Source organism: Rhinopithecus roxellana, chromosome 6 (genome assembly GCF_007565055.1).
Source record: "Rhinopithecus roxellana isolate Shanxi Qingling chromosome 6, ASM756505v1, whole genome shotgun sequence".
NCBI lineage: Eukaryota > Metazoa > Chordata > Mammalia > Primates > Cercopithecidae > Rhinopithecus > Rhinopithecus roxellana.
This window is the reverse complement of record NC_044554.1, coordinates 54,048,244-54,065,019: the sequence shown is the minus strand read 5'-3', so window position 1 is coordinate 54,065,019 and position 16,776 is coordinate 54,048,244. Positions and strand designations below refer to the sequence as shown.

At 44.6% G+C, this 16,776-nt stretch overlaps 1 protein-coding gene across 3 annotated transcripts in view; it reads right to left on the bottom strand.

The window, feature by feature from the left end:
- The window catches only part of ZC3HAV1 (zinc finger CCCH-type containing, antiviral 1), a 72,219-nt gene that overhangs the window by 31,593 nt on the left and 23,850 nt on the right, over positions 1-16,776 (bottom strand). For 2 of the 3 annotated variants that reach the window (XM_010356300.2, XM_030932167.1), the window contains exons 2-6: positions 16,317-16,452; positions 9,759-10,011; positions 4,529-5,302; positions 3,611-3,712; positions 947-1,070 (exon numbers count right to left, since the gene is read on the bottom strand). In XM_010356300.2, the coding sequence (XP_010354602.1) occupies positions 947-1,070; positions 3,611-3,712; positions 4,529-5,302; positions 9,759-10,011; positions 16,317-16,452 (1,389 nt within the window). Of the gene's footprint in view, positions 1-946; positions 1,071-3,610; positions 3,713-4,162; positions 5,303-9,758; positions 10,012-16,316; positions 16,453-16,776 lie in introns of all 3 variants that reach the window. The other variant, XM_010356299.2, reaches the window with a different exon arrangement.

The following is a 16,776-nucleotide window of genomic DNA, read 5'->3' as shown; positions in this document are numbered from 1 at the left end:
CTAAAGAATTTCCTTGTTAAACTGGGATGTTTCTTATATCCCTGCACACCATAGATAAATATGGTCATATGGGTATCACCCATTTCAGCTCTTCCAGAAGGAGAAATGTTTTTACTTATTTTTGAGACAGGGTCTCACTCTGTCGTCCAGGCTGGAGTGTGGTGGCACAATCACAGCTCACTGCAGCCTCGACTTCTTGGGCTCCAGTGATTCTCTCACATCAGCCTCCCGAGTAGCTGGGATCATAGGTGCGTGCCACCATGCCTGGCTAGTTTTTGTATTGTTAGTAGAGACAGGGTTTCATCAAATTGCCCAGGCTAATCTCAAACTCCTGAGCTCAAGTGATTCTCCTGCCTCAGCCTCCCAAAGTGCTAGGATTATAAGCATGAACGACACTCAGCCAGAAGCAGAAATGTAAGGTAACCTCTTAGACGACTCCAGGCTAGAGAAAATAGCAAACATAAGGAAGGTATTAAATGCTAAAGTACACAACAAAATTCTACACTAAAACTATAAGAAATTATTCAAATCATGTTTCTAAACTATGAAGTTAAGCCAAAGGCTCTTTCATCCTAAATCATTTAGTACTTTTAATAGTTCCGTGATGAACTGATCAGGATACAAACCGGCCTCTGCCCTGTGTTTTTCTGCAGGACACAGACAACTATCAGCTAAACAAATAATCATGTCACTGTTTCATTTGAGTTAGCAAACATTCCCAGGATCTCTAGTATTAGCCAGGCTCAGTGTGACCTTAAACCCACCCAGCGGTGTTTTTCCTTCATTAACTCAGCAGGCACTTGCCATTTTTATCTCAAGAAGTATTTCACACTGGAATGGGATTCCTATGGAAAAGTGTTTTTTTCTTTTTCCCCTAAGAATAGCACTAATGCTTCCCTTTGATAATGTTGGGCTCTTGAAAGCTGGAGTACAGTCACCAACTTACATGTGGATTCTGGGGTCAGAGTAGGCTTCCTCGATCATCTCCATGTGGTTGAAGTCCGTCCAGGTTTTACCAATAAGCATCTGCCACCGGTAAGGCAGATGGAAGTGGACTTTGCTGCAGCTACCTACAAAGACAAAGATGGGGTCTGAGGGACTGTTGAGCGGGGATTCTAAACAATTCAGTCAAGTTCACTGCCAGCTTTCCCCATCCATTCCTGCCTGCCCCCTGCCAGACAGGTCCCATCTATACCTGCTGACATTGCTGTGTGTCCATTATCCAGGTTCCTTCATTACCTTGGAGATGCATCAGAAAACAAAAATTCAGGCCGGGTGTGGTGGCTCACGCCTGTAATCCTACCATTTGGGAGGCCAAGACAGGCAGATCACTTGAGGCCAGGAGTTCAACACCAGCCTAGCCAACATGATGAAATCCTGTCTGTACTAAAAATACAAAAATTAGCCAGGCATGTTAGTGGGTGCCTGTAATCCCAGCTACTCGGGAGACTGAGGCAGGAGAATCACTTGAACCTGGGAGGTTGAGGTTGCAGTGAGCCAAGATCACTCCATTGCACTCCAGCCTGGGTGACAGAGTGAAACTCTGTCTCAAAAAAAAGAAAAAAGAAAAAAAGAAAAGAAAACAAAAATTCCCCACTCCCCCCAAAGTCACTCTACCCAGATAGAAATTTGAGGTAATCAGAAATTTAGTTACCCTTTCTGCACCCCCCAAGTGTATTAAGCCAAAATGCTCTCCAGCAGAGACAACAGCCTGTATTTCCTTTTTTCTGTTTTTTGTTTTGTTTTGTTTTGTTTTGTTTTCAGCCTGTATTTCCTTGAAGCCCTGGCCTACAGTTCATCTCTTCAAGAAAGATTCTCCTAACGAATCTCACTCCATCCCCATCTGACTTGTATTTTTTGCATTCCTTTAGCCAGTACCCAATACTCAGCTGGGGGTTAATTTTTTATATGTTTTTACTTACTTCACGCAGTTTTCTCATTTGCAGATTTTTTGTTTGTTTGCTTTTGTTTTTGTTTTGAGGCAGAGTCTCATTCACTCTGTTGCCCAGGCTGGAGTGCAATGGCGCGATCTTGGCTCACTGCAACCTCCACCTCCCGGGTTCAAGAGATTTCCCTGCCTCAGCCTCCCGAGTAGCTGGGATTACAGGCCTGTGCCACCACGCCCGGCTAATTTTTGTATTTTTAGTAGAGATGGGTTTTCACCATGATGGCCAGACTGGTCTTGAACTCCTGGCCTCAAGTGATTACCTGCCTCAGTCTCCCAAAGTTCTGGAATTACAGGCCTAAGCCACCGTGCCTAGCATTTTATGGATGTTTTCATGCCCTACCTTAATTACAAAGTCACTAAAGAGAAGGCTGCACTATGGTTTAGCTTACTTCCCCCTTGCATATTTGGCACAGGGCTAGGCATACAAAAGATAGCCATTGCAGAAATGCCGGCTAAAGAATGAATAGATGGGCCGGGCGCGGTGGCTCAAGCCTGTAATCCCAGCACTTTGGGAGGCCGAGACGGGCGGATCACAAGGTCAGGAGATCGAGACCATCCTGGCTAACACGGTGAAACCCCGTCTCTACTAAAAAATACAAAAAACTAGCCGGGCGAGGTGGCGGGCGCCTGTAGTCCCAGCTACTCGGGAGGCTGAGGCAGGAGAATGGCGTGAACCCGGGAGGCGGAGCTTGCAGTGAGCTGAGATCCGGCCACTGCACTCCAGCCCCGGCGACAGAGTGAGACTCCGTCTCAAAAAAAAAAAAAAAAAAAAAAAAAAAAAAAAAAAAAGAATGAATAGATGTTATAAGCTACAGTACACGAAGATAGAAAATAGTTCTGTTTTTCAAAATTTGCATTGTTATGTTTAAATTGTTTTGAAATATTCAAAATAAAGATGTGTGACAGCTCCAAAACAAACAACCAAAAAAGACAAGTTTAGACACTGCAGGGACACCTTGAGTGGCCCCACTTGAGACTTGGCTGATTGAAAAGTACATAACCACTCATTATAGTTCACAACTCACACTTGTTAGAATGGCTGCTATGAAAGACAAACAGTGACTGGGCGCAGTGGTTCATGCCTGTAATCTCAGCACTTTGGAAGGCCGAGGTGAGTGGATCACTTGAGGTCAGGAGTTCAAGACCAGCCTGGCCAATGTGCCAAAACCCCGTCTCTACCAAAAATATAAAAGTTAGCCGGACGTGGTGGGCACACGTCTGTAATCCCAGCTACTTGGGAGGCTGAGGCATGAGAATCACTTGAACCCAGGGGGCAGAGGTTGCAGTGAGCTGAGACTGCACTGCTATACTCCATCCTGGGTGACAGAACGAGACTCTATCTCAAAACAAACAAACAAACAAACAAAAAAGGCAAACACACACATACAAAAAGAACAAGTGTTGGTGAGGATTTGGAGAAATGTGAACCCTTGTGCATTGCTGGTGGGATAGAAAAATGGTACAGCCACTATGAAAAATAGTTCCGCAGAAAAAAAACATTAAAAGAAGTACTGTATGATCCCCCAACTCCACTTCTGTGTATATATCCAAAAGAATTGAAAGCCGGGTTTTGAGAAGACATTTGCACACCCATGTTCATAGCAGCATTATTTACAATGGCCAAAAGGTAGAAGCTTACAGAAAAGTCCTTAGGTTACTCACCATTAAATGGACAACCCTTATACAGATGGTCAAGACAAATTTCCTTTGAGCCATGATCATCCACCCTAGAAGATGTGGTCCTTGTGACATCAGATAAAGAATCTATGAAACAAAAAAGGATGCATGTATGCTGATCTTAATGTTTAAACCAAAAATCAAGGCACTTGGTCTCACAATGGGAAAGAATATCTGAAATGCAGGCCATGTTCAAGAAAATTCCTATGATTTATGTGTTTCTCATGAGTGTCTAGACAGCCCCTCCATACAACAAAAATGTGGACCTCAGAGTCCTGTGAAAGTTAAGTTTATTTCTTAAATCATAGTTGAAATATTCCTATTGTCAATAAATGTGGCAGCTTATTCCCTGTGGTTCTACTGGTTGGTCCTTCCCTGTCTTCATTAGTCAACCTCCTCACCAGACCACCCCTTAACCAAAACCCTCTAACTCTCTGCCCTTTAAGAACTGGGGAACATCCAAGGAAAAACCAGCAGCCATAGCCACTCTGCTGAAGACTCAAGACACAGGGGCCCGTTCGTCCTTCAGTGACTTACACTGAGCAGAGCCTGTTGTCTTCCTTGTGAGCTCACTGGCAGGGGAAACAGGAACCTGGGTGCAGTTCTGCCCCTGGGCCCTCCATACTGCAGCTCTGTTGCTTGAGGAAAGGGCAGCAGGTGACTGAGGCAGAGTCCTGACTTGTGCAGGGGCAGTGGATTCCCCAGGTGTGGTGGGGACCAGGCTCCTCAGACTATGACTTCCAGAACGTAACTTATCTTTCTCCCCCATGACTGCCATTGTTAAGCCAAAACCAGTGGCACCAGTTTTTTCTACATCAGTAGTTTTATCCACCACTTGACTAGAGCCATTTGGTGTATCGTGAACAAATGTACTAGCCCCAAATTTCTTCCCTTTGTATTTACCATTAACAAGTGCCACTCTTGGGCCAGCATCATCTGTGATTCTGCCAGTGGCCTGAACATCCCGGGAAGCAGGTCCAGCATCCTGAGTCCTAGGTGTTGATATTTCTCTCTGACTGCTGCTTGTGCTTTTGTAATTTAAGGATCTGGTAGAAGTTATATCTGTGACCACTCCATCAGCATTATTATTAAAAAGAGGGCCAGGCTGGACGTCCTGAGTTCCACTTTTGCCGTTGACGTTCCTGTAGTCTGAGGAAAGCAAGCCTGCACCCTTTCTGGTGGTCACAGCTTCAGGTGTTTGCAGAGAGCCAAGAGAAGAGAGGGTGGCAGGTAGCGTGGGAGGAAACACAGTCTTTCTCCTGGCGCCTTGGTCATTTGTCCAGGATGTGGGGCTCTTCCACTTGGGGGCTGGTGTTGAATTGGAAGCAAGGTAAGTGTTGCCTGGATTTCCACGCAAGGGGTCCTCTTGACTGCCGTTCTCTAAAAACCTCCGGCTTGCTCCGGCCTGACTTGTTCCTCCAAGATCGGTAGCCTTGGACGAGCCTAAGGGAGGCCGAGCGCGATCCTGACTCCCCAGATTCGTGAACTTGTGGGTCAGATCATCCACAGGTGTGTCCTCCAGGGAAGCCCTGTGGCCGCTCGGATCTGGACTAGGCGTGCAGGACCTCTCAGCAGACGCTGAAGCAGACGCAAGAAATTCTTGGCTGCCCTGAAAGAACCGATCTCTACTTTTGCTTCTAGCCCTATATGCCATGTTTCTATGATGCGAGGAAGGAGCTAGGGGAGAAAAAGTCAAAATGAAACAAAGTAATGAACATTGGAGTTAATGTAACTGAGTTCCTACCACCCTTCCCCCTCTTAGCTTTTCCAGCCTTGCTAGCCAAGGGCTATCAAAGTACTTGGCCTAATCTGATGTGTAAAAATCTTGAAGATGGGTGGTTTGATGTGTAAAAATCTTGAAAGTGGGTGGTTTGACAATGACGGGAATTTTTTTTTTTTTAAGAGATGGAGTGTTGCTCTGTTGCCCAGGCTGGAATGCAGTGGCCCGACCACAGCTCACGGCAACCTGGAACATCAGGGCTCCAGCGATCCTCCCGCCTCAGCCTCCTGAGTAGCTGGGACTACAGGTGCTCACCGACTGTGTCAGTAGATGAAAGAATCTTGTCATTCTGCCTGCACGGCAGAGCACGTCAGTTCCATGGCCTAGGATGATAGTGAGACCCTGGCTCTCTTCTGGGACTCAAAGTAGCCCCCAAACCCCAAAACTTTTAGGTGGGGTTGTCCACTATCTCCTGATCCTGAGTCAACATTCACCACTGTGGTCAATGGAGAGAGAGAGATTAGGGCAAATCAGAGAAGATTTTCCAGAAAGCATTCGATTTTGCCCATATTGTGATATGGGTGTACCTGGCTATTGACAGATTCACAGTGCTTCAAACAAACCAACAGAAAATGAAACCACAGTCTAAAGGCCTGACTTTGTTTAATCTGGAAATTTTTCTAGTTTTCTTCATCCCACTCCATAAGGCCAAAGTGTATCAGAAGTCAACATCGACAAAGCAGTGTGGCCTGGAGGGAACCGGCCTCCCTCTAGAAACTTGACAGGTCACACCCTCCTGGAAGCAGGGAGGAAGGAAGGAGTAAGGGTGTGTTTGTGAGCACGTGTGGAGTGTGTGTGTGGCGTGCATGCATGTGATGTTTATGTGGGGGGGGTGTGTGTGTGTGCTGGGGGTACATGTAGAAGACGAGCATGTCTGTGTTTGAGGCACAAGTGCACGTGTGGTGTGTGAATGTGAGGTGTGCACGTGTGCTCGTGTGTGTGAGTTTTTTGTGTGGAGAAGGGGTAGAAGAGACGTTTTTTTCTCTTCCAAACCCCAGGGGGCAGCAGTAATGTAGTAAAAGCAAACACCCTCCTCCTGTCAAGAAAAGGCTTCACTTAGGAGATTAACTAGAAGTGAAAACATATACAGATCTTTCTCATTCACAATAAGTATACATTGAGAAGCTACCACCAAAACCCATTCCTCCAGACGTTCCCCTGTTCAGGGGCCACTGTAGTGTGGGAGAAAAAACATTAGATATGGGATCAGAACATGCACTCTGCTACTTTCTAGTGGTGTGAGGCCTTGAAAATGTTACCTTTTATTTCTTCATTATATTATCCTTCATTCTGCCTAAAAATGAGCTGAGGCTGCTTGCAATAAAAGTTGCTTACTATTTCTGAGTCTCAGTTTCTTTTCCCCCTTAAGTAAGGCTAATAAATGACATATCTGCCTTTTCTTGTGGTTTCACTGTGAGGAACAATGATGAAATATTTATTTGGGGTGAAAGTCCCTTGTAAACTGATAAACCATTTCCCAAATATAAGGAAGTTTAATTGTTCATTACTTTGCACAGAATCTTAGAATCATGTATTCGATCTGCTTTATAAAATTCACCTTTTCTACATCCACTTCATAAAGACATTAAAAATGAATGTCAGTATATAATATGAAAATGCTTCAGAAATAGGAGCACTTGGCTGGGCACGGTGGCTCATGCCTGGAATCCCAGCACTTTGGGAGGCTAAGGTGGGTGGATCACTTGAGGTCAGGAGTTCAAGACCAGCCTGGCCAACATATTGAAATCCTATCTCTACTAAAAATATAAAAATCAGCTGGGTGTGGTGGCAGGCACTTCTAATCCCAGCTACCTGGGAGACTGAAGCAGAAGAATCACTTGAACCTGGGAGGCGGCCATTGCAGTGAGCTGAAGTCATGCTACTGAACTCCAGCCTGAGTGACAGAGTGAGACACTGTCTCAAAAAAAGAAAAAAAAAAAGTAATAATAACACTTCATACTCCTAAGGATGACTATTATTAAAAAAAATCAGAAAACACAAAATGATAGAGGATGTGAGAAATTTGAACCCATGTGCATTGTTGGCAGAAATGAAAAATGGCACAGCTGCTACAAAAAACGGTATGATTGTTCCTCAAAAACTTAAACATAGAATTACCATGTGATTCAGCACTTCTACTTCAGATTATATACCCCCAAAGAACTGAAAACGGGGTCTCAAAGTGGCATCTGTACACCATATTTACAGCAGCATTATTCACAATAGTCAAACTGGAAATGACTCAAATGTCCATTGACAGATGAATGAATGAAAAATATACAATTATATACATACAATGAAATATTATTCATTCTGACATATGCTATAACATGTATGAACCCTGAGGTCATCATGCTAAGTGAAATAAGCCAGTCAGAAAAGGATAAATATTGTACGACTCCACTTATATGAGGTACCTAGGGTTGTCAAATTCATACAAACAGAAAGCAGAATGTTAGTTGCGAGGGGCTGGGGAAAAGAGGGAATGGGAGTCATTGTGATTTTTTTTGAAATTTTAAAATATTGGGTTTTTTTTTTTTAAAGAAATGGCACTGAGGACCATAAATTAAATTGTACATAGTTTTGCATCAATAATAAATTTTCTGTATTAATTGTCTTGTGAATATGTAAGAGAATGGTCTTATTCTGAGGAGATACATGCTGATATATTCAGGTGTGAAATGTCATGCTATTTGCATATATCAAATGCTTTAACCACCAAAATGTTCTACGTGTGTGTGAGTAGCTGTATGTATATACAGATAGAAAGTGCTAAAGCAGTTGGGACAAAATGTTAACAGCTGGTAAATCTAAACAATTTTATGTTTGTTTCTTTTCCTTAAAAAAAAAAAAAAAAAAAGCTTTAGGCCGGGCGTGGTGGCTCACGCCTGTAATCCCAGCACTTTGGGAGGCCAAGGTGGGTGGATCATGAGGTCAGGAGGTGGAGATTATCCTGGCTAACACAGTGAAATCTCGTTTCTACTAAAAATTCAAAAAAAAATTAACCAGGCATGGTGGCAGGTGCCTGTAGTCCCAGCTACTCAGGAGGCTGAGGCAGGAGAATGGCATGAACCCGGAAGATGGAGGTTGCAGTGAGCCAAGATCACACCATTGCACTCCAGCCTGGGCGACAGAGTGAGACTCTATTCAAAAAAAAAAAAATGCTGGGTGCTATGGCTCATGCCTGTAATCCCAGCACTTTGGGAGGCCTAGGTGGATCACAAGGTCAGGAGATCGAGACCATCCTGGCTAACATGGTGAAACCCTGTCTTTACTAAAAATACAAAAAAATTAGTTGGGCATTGTGGCGAGTAGTCCCAGCTACTCGGGAGGCTGAGGCAGGAGGCTTGAACCCAGGGGGGCGGAGCTTTCAGTGAGCTGAGATCCTGCCACTGCACTCCAGCCTGGTGACAGAGAGAGACTCCGTCTCAAAAAAAAAAAAAAAAAAAAAAAAGCTTTATTAATTAGTTTTTAGGAAAATGATACACACTTTTTAAACCTGGGGGGCTGGCCGGGCGCGGTGGCTTGCGCCTGTAATCCCAGCACTTTGGGAGGCCGAGGCAGGTAGATCACAATGTCAGGAGTTCAAGACCAGCCTGGCCAATATGGTGAAACCCCATCTCTACCAAAAATACAAAAATTAGCCAGGGCGTGGTGGCAGGCACCTGTAGTCCCAGCTACTTGGGAGGCTGAGGCAGGAGAATTGCCTGAACCCGGGAAGCAGAGGTTGCAGTGAGCCAAGATCGTGCCACTACACTCCAGTCTAGGTGACAGAGCAAGACTGTGTCTCAAAAAAAAAAAAAAAAAAAATTACACCTGGGGGCCAGCAATAGTGCTAAGCATAAAAATTGAATTGCAAACATTGCATGTATACTACCATTATAATTATGTAAAAATGGTGTATGCATATGCATGAAGTTTGGAAGGGAAAATGAAGAGTTTTACGTGGCAAGGTAGAGTTTTTATGGCAGAGTTTTTCTTTGTTGCGATTTCTGCTGATTTGAAAGTTCACACAATTGGCCGGGTGCAGTGACTGATGCCTGTAATCCCACTACTTTGAAAGGCTGAGGCAGGGAGATCATCTGAGGTCAGGAGTTCAAGGCCAGCCTGGCCAACATGGCGAAATCCTTTCCTCTAATTTATACGAAAATTAGCTGGGTGTGGTGGCGGGCACCTGTAATCCCAGCTACTCGGGAGGCAGAGGCAGGAGAATCACTTGAACCTGGGAGGCAGAGGTTGCAGTGAGCTGAGATCATGCCACTGCACTCCAGCTTGAGTGACACAGAGAGACTCTGTCTCAAAAAAAAAAAAAAAAAAAGAGAGTTCACACAATTGAAAAAGAAAGACGTTTACCTCTGGGCCCCGGGGGATTCTTCTGCATATGCTTGCTGTTGCAGATGTCCTGGATATTCTGCACCACGTCAGGGTTCAGCCCGTGCTCCCTCATGATGGCCAGCACCTTTCTGTCCATCAGGTTATGGGACCGGAGGCAGTTGGGAAAACGACAGTTGCCTCGGGTGAAGTGGTCACAGATGTGGAGTCTTGAACACGGTGGCTGCTGGTTACAAATCTGCTGCCGACCCTCTCCCTTATAACTTTTGCATATCTACAGAAGGGAGAAACAATAGCCAGAGTCAAAACACCTTCTTATATCTGCCAAACATTAATTAAGGCAAGCTCACGTGTGCAAAAATCTCTGAAGCAAACAGAGATATACCAAAGGAGGAAAAATACACGCATATTCTACAATCTTTGATGAGTCACATTCAATTGGTGATTTACTTGGGGCAGAAGAGGCCCACAGACTAACTAAAAGATACTGATGAATTTGAAAACCCCTGGAAGAATCAATGTAAACTGGTTAACTACAAACAGGACCCAAAGTGAGCCCTATATCATGAAGGAACCCAGCATAGGAAGGCTCATCTTTGGTTATCAACTCGCTTTGCAATGAAAAGGACACATGGGTCTTACCTGCAACTGTTTGGAAATCCAAAATTTAGTCTCTGCTAGGCAGAATGACATTTCTCAAAAGATTGCCTAAAGAAGATAAGTTTTATATTTCCATCTAAATAGATACATGTATGTGACTAGCTCTGAAGAGATGTAGTTCCTACTGGAAAGAGGGCAGAGAAAATACTGCAGCTGAGGCCAGGCCATATGATACAGAACTGGAGGATACTGGTTTTAAAATCTGAGGCCCGGCCGGGCGCGGTGGCTCAAGCCTGTAATCCCAGCACTTTGGGAGGCCGAGACGGGCGGATCATGAGGTCAGGAGATCGAGACCATCCTGGCTAATACTGTGAAACCCCGTCTCTACTAAAAAATACAAAAAACTAGCCAGGCGAGGTGGCGGGCGCCTGTAGTCCCAGCTACTCGGGAGGCTGAGGCAGGAGAATGGCGGTAAGCCCGGGAGGCGGAGCTTGCAGTGAGCTGAGATCCGGCCACTGCACTCCAGCCCGGGCGACAGAGCGAGACTCCGTCTCAAAAAAAAAAAAAAAAAAAAAAAAAAAAAATCTGAGGCCCTGGAAGCAGTTGTGTGACCTCAAGAGACTCCTTACCTACTCTCAGCCTCCGTTTCCTTTGCTGTAACAGGAGGAAAAGATTTGTTCTGTCTACAAAAACCAAGTTGTTAAGCAGACTAAATAACACAATTTGTAAATGTGTTATGCAAAATATATAAAGTGTGATGCAAGTGTTTGAACCATGAAATGAGGAAACCAATATAATTAGTAAGAAACCTGAATTTCAGACATTTTAATGAGTCATTTCTATAGACTCTGAGCAAACCAGATCAGTATCGTTCACTGTGATCTGTCTAGATGGCAAAGCCATGATTCAAACCCCACTAGCAATGATTTAGCCACATGGACAATCGCTAAAACATGACTCAAGTAGATATAGGCAACTGCTATCAAGTCTATTATCCAGATTCTAGACTCTAGACCAGCGATTCTCAAAGTATGATCCCCGGACCAGCACCATCAGCACTACCTGTAAACTTGTTAGAAATGCAAATCTTCAGGCACTTGCCTATATCCATAGAGTCAGAACCATCAGAGGTGGGGCCCAACAGTCTGTGTTTTAACAAACCTTCCGGGTGGCTCTGATGTACGCTAAAGTTTGAACTGTAGCAAAAAAGCACCATTAGCAACTTCACAAATAATGTTTTAGTAACATTCCTATTCCCACGCTGATACTAAACAAGAATGCTCCTGCCTTCATTAGGGCCAGAACAAATGAAAGCATTTCTTCCTTTAATAAGCAAATTTCAATTGTACAAGTTTATATACCAGGCAGTCAGGTTTGCCCGATCTTTTTATGTTCTCACAAGTCAAAGCAAAATGAAAAAGTGTGAATATGTAGTTTTTAGGGATGAGTGTGTGGCTTCCCACTGGTTACCTCCAGTATTTTAACATTGTGACTAACACTTACACAGTGCTCTTAAATATTAGTTGAACAAATGCAAAACAACCAATGAAGTGACTGGAAACATTCCACTGTGGTCCCCATCTCTCACCCCCTAAACCACAGAGCTGTTTCTCTGCACTGCCTCTTGCACTTAGCCCCTCTCTTCCTCCTCATCCCTTCTGATAAAATCCATCAGTCAGGTATGGTGGTTCAGGCGGGGCACGGTGGCTCACACCTGTAATCCCAGCACTTTGGGAGGCTGAGGCGGGAGGATCATCTGAGGTCAGGAGTTTGAGACCAGCCTGGCCAACATGGTAAAACCCTATCTATACCAAAAATACAAAAAATTATCCAGATGTGGTGGTGCACATCTGTAATCCCAGCTACTCGGGAAGCTGAGGCAGGAGAATTGCTTGAACCCAAGAGACGGAGGTTGCAGTGAACTGAGATTGCACCACTGCACTTCAGCCTGGGAGGCAAAGTAAGACTCCATCTCAAAAAAAAATAAAATAAAATAAAAATTCCATATTGCCCAAAACAACAGCTGCAAATCTGCAGGGATAATTCCTCCGTTTTTAGAGAGCCATCCTGGACCAACTCTTCTTGAAATTAGCTGAACTCTGGCTGACTCCTCCTGCTAAAGCCTTATGAAAAAATTCCATGCTACTCCCCCAAGTTAAAACACTCCTTCAGAGCCTTCTCTTGCCCAGCATTCTTGAACAAAACTTATGCCAACAATACTAATTCATGCTAACTCCAGAAACCAGCTCCTCAGACCTCTAGTTCAGGAAATAATGCAGTCCCCCAGTCCAGAATCTTAACTCTCACAAGTTGAAAATGGCAATTAAATTATTAGCTAAAAATAAGCTTCAGGCAAGAACCTCCCCACCCCACCCTCTAATTGTGGGTACTGAATTCTAACAATGGAAAGGGAGCCTTGGGATGACGCTGACCTCTTCTTTGCACTGTTTGATGAAAGCATGATGAGAGCATTTTCCTAGAGGGACCCTCACAGCACTGTGGTCAGTGGGCTCTTCTGGGATCCCTTAACATAACAGTGCCTTCTCTTAGGTTCATGTCTGCCGACCTCCTCTCTAGAGAAGGGAACTGATATGGTTTGGCTCTGTCCCCACCCAAATCTCATCTTGAATTGTAGTTCCCATAATCTCCACATGTCATGGGAGAGACCTGGTGGGAGGCAATTGAATCATGGGGGCAATTACCCCCATGCTACTGTTCTCATGATAATGAGTTCTCACAAGATTTTTTTTTTTTTTTTTTTTTTTTTTTTTTACTTTTTAGTAGAGACTGGGGTTTCACCGTGTTAGCCAGGATGGTCTCGATCTCCTGACCTCATGATCCGCCCGTCTCGGCCTCCCAAAGTGCTGGGATTACAGGCTTGAGCCACCGCGCCCGGCCACAAGATTTTATGATGGTTTTATGAAGGGCTTCCCCCTTTGCTTAGCACTCACTTCTCTTGCTTGCCGCCATGTAAGATGTTCCTGTTTTGCCATCCACCATGATTGCAAATTTCCTGAGGCCTCCCCAGCCATGCGGAACTGTGAGCAATTGAACCTTTCCTCTGGCCGGGCGCGGTGGCTCAAGCCTGTAATCCCAGCACTTTGGGAGGCCGAGGCGGGTGGATCACGAGGTCAGGAGATTGAGACCCTCCTGGCTAACACGGTGAAACCCCGTCTCTACTAAAAAAAAAATACAAAAAACTAGCCGGGCGCGGTGGCGGGCGCCTGTAGTCCCAGCTACTCGGAGGCTGAGGCGGGAGAATGGCGGGAACCCGGGAGGCGGAGCTTGCAGTGAGCCGAGATCGCGCCACTGCACTCCAGCCTGGGCGACACAGCGAGACTCCGCTCTCAAAAAAAATAAATAAATAAATAAATAAATAAATAAATAAACCTTTCCTCTTTATAAATTACCCAGTCTCAGGTATGTCTTCATACCAGCATGAAAATGGACTAATACAGGAAGAGTGTCCTTATTGTCAAGGGACTCAACATAGATGTGTGGCCCAATGTTAAAAGTACCTGATGCTTTTGAAGAACTGAAGCAGGGATCAGACATGAAGAATGGCCTTTCCAAGCCTCCAGGTTAACACTAGACTAAGGATAGACCACAAAATACCTTCTCTCAAGTGTCATGGCAAGACTCCAGCTTGTCATTCCCTCAATGAAAGGAAAAGGATGGGATGTCTCTGATCGTCAGTGGGAGCTTTAACAGGGTTGATGTATAAGGCATTTTTCCCATGCTGGTAGTGATGGGGGACTGGGCTAGTATCTAGGCCAAGGCCCATAGATATCCCAAGACAAGACCTTTAAACCTTGGACTCCTGGAATTGAGACAGAGAGAGACAGAGAAAGAGGGAGAGAGAGAGAGACAGAGAAAGAGGGAGAGAGAGACAGAGACAGAGAAACAGAGAAACAAATCTAAGTATCTAGATAGAAGAATGCATGGGGCTGGAGAGAAAATGGGGCATATTTTCCTCCCCCTAACCCCCAACAAGTCTTTATAATGTGTCTTGCACTCATATCTCTCCTGAGCTCAGTGGCCAACTCAAAATCACTTCTCATGTTATAAGTTTTTTAAGTTCTTAGGGAAACACACTGAGCTCAGAGTCAAAAAGTGTTTAAGCCTCCAGAAGTCCCCAACAGCTATCTCACCGTATATAAAAGTGCATCTGAGCTGGGTGCAGTGGCTCACGCCTGTAATCTTAGTACTTTGAGAGGCTGAGGCAGGAGGATCGCTTGAGCTCAGGAGTTCAAGACCAGCCTGGGCAGCATAGTGAGACCCTGTCCCTACTAAAATTACAAAAAAAATTAGCCAGCTATGGTGGTTCATGCCTGTAGTCCCAGATACTTGGGGGACTGAGGCAGGAGAATAACTTGAACTCAGGAGGTCAAGGCTGCAGTGAGCCCTGATCATGCCACTGCACTCTAGCCCAGGTGACAGAGCAAGATCCTGTCTCAAAAAAAAAAAAAAAGTGCAAATGAATTTCAATTTTACTTACATTTTCTCCATCCCTTCCACTCACCCATTATGTTTCTATGCCTCTCTTTAACTGTGAGGCTAACTTCTCTATTCATGGATTTTATTGGGCCAGAAACCACTCTTTAAACAGTATTCTCTGATCCTTAAGTCTATATTCCTGAGTGGAAGAAACTGTTAATAGTAAAAGAAGTTCCCAAGTTTTAGGTAGACACATGGTTACCCAGACAGAAACTACATTTCCCAGACTCCCTTTCAGCTAAGTGTGACATGTAATAATCTCTGGACAATGTGATTGAGCAGATGGGCCATAAACAATGTCCATGTCACATCTTTTAAAAAAGGAAACTGCTTGCCTTCCATTTACTTCCTCTCTACATTTCCATTGGCTAGAAAATGGTGACAGTGGGTACAGACTCATTGTACACTGAGATGGAAGCCACATTTTGAAGATAACAGAGCTGACCTACTGACCTGAGTCCCTTGATGACATCATCAAGTCTAGCTGCCTGACAACTCGGGCTACCCCCCATCCACATCCAGGAAAAAGCAAGAGTTGGCAAACCTTTTCCATACAGGGTCAGATAGTAAATATTTTAGGCTTTGTAGGTCATTCTGTTTCTGCTGCAACTACTCAACTCACCCTTGCAGGGTGAAAGCAGTCATAAACGAATAGGTATGGTTGTGTTCCAATAAAACTTTGTTTATAAAAACAGGCCAGGTGCAGGGGCTCACACCTGTAATCCCAGAACTTTGGGAGACCAAGGTGTGCAGATCACTTGAGGGCAGGAGTTCGAGGCCAGCCTGGCCAATGTGGTGAAACCCCATCTCTACTAAAATATAAAAATTAGCCGGGCATGGTGGTGGGCACCTGTAATCCCTGCTACTTGGGAGGCTGAGGCAGGAGAATTGCTTAAACCTGGGAGGCAGAGGTTGCAGTGAGCTGAGATCACACCATTGCACTCCAGCCTGGGTGACAGAGGGAGACTCTGTCTCAAAAAAAAAAAAAAAAGGTGGCAGGCCAGCTTTGGGCTCTGGGTTATAGATTGCTGACTCCTGACCTAGATTATCAAGTGATAGAGAAACTAAATTACATTTTATTTGAATCACTGCATTTTGAGGGGATACCTGTTACAACAGCTTAGCCTACCCTCATCTTCCCTGCCATCTTCCCAACCTCACTCCAAAGTCCATCTCCTCCAAGAAGCCACCTTGATTTAAAGCATCAAGTAGTCTGACTACTATCAGATCTTCAGTTCATACTTACTCACACAGGGTTCCCTTGCAGCCCAGTGGAAGAGGTATTCCAGACTCACATTCTTTTAAAACCTCAAATAGGAGAGAAATTTCTGGGATCTCTTAGGTCACTCAGCAACAGCCTCGACTGCCACCTGCAGAACCCTGGCATTAATTTTGAATTTTCTCTGCTCCTACTCCAAAATATCTGTGACACAATACTGCCAGCAATATTCTCCCTCCTTAAACTGAGGAGTCACAACTTACCTCAGGCATAAAAAAAGGATCACTTTGGAGGAGGAGCACTGCTAATTCCTCTTTGTTAAGTCCAGAGAGTTCATGATTTTTCAGGACTCTGAAGTTCTCTTCTGAGAGAACCTCATGAGAATATTTGCATAAATTCCTGGAAGAAAACACGACAATGGTCAGTATTTCTACTTCACAGATGCAAAGAAACAGAAATCAGCCATAAAACTTTCAGTCAGCAAAGACCCATGCCCATATCCTTTGATAACAGAAACAGGTTGGTTCTGCTTAAAGAATACACTTCATTATTTCTTTTTTTTTTACTGTTTTGTTGTTGTTGTTGTTGTTGTTGTTGTTTGAGACAAAGTTTCTCATTTGTCGCCCAGGCTAGAGTGCAGTGGTGCAATCTCGGCTCACTGGAATCTCCACCTCCTGGGTTCAAGCGACTCTCCTGACTCAGCCTCCCGAATAGCTAGAACCA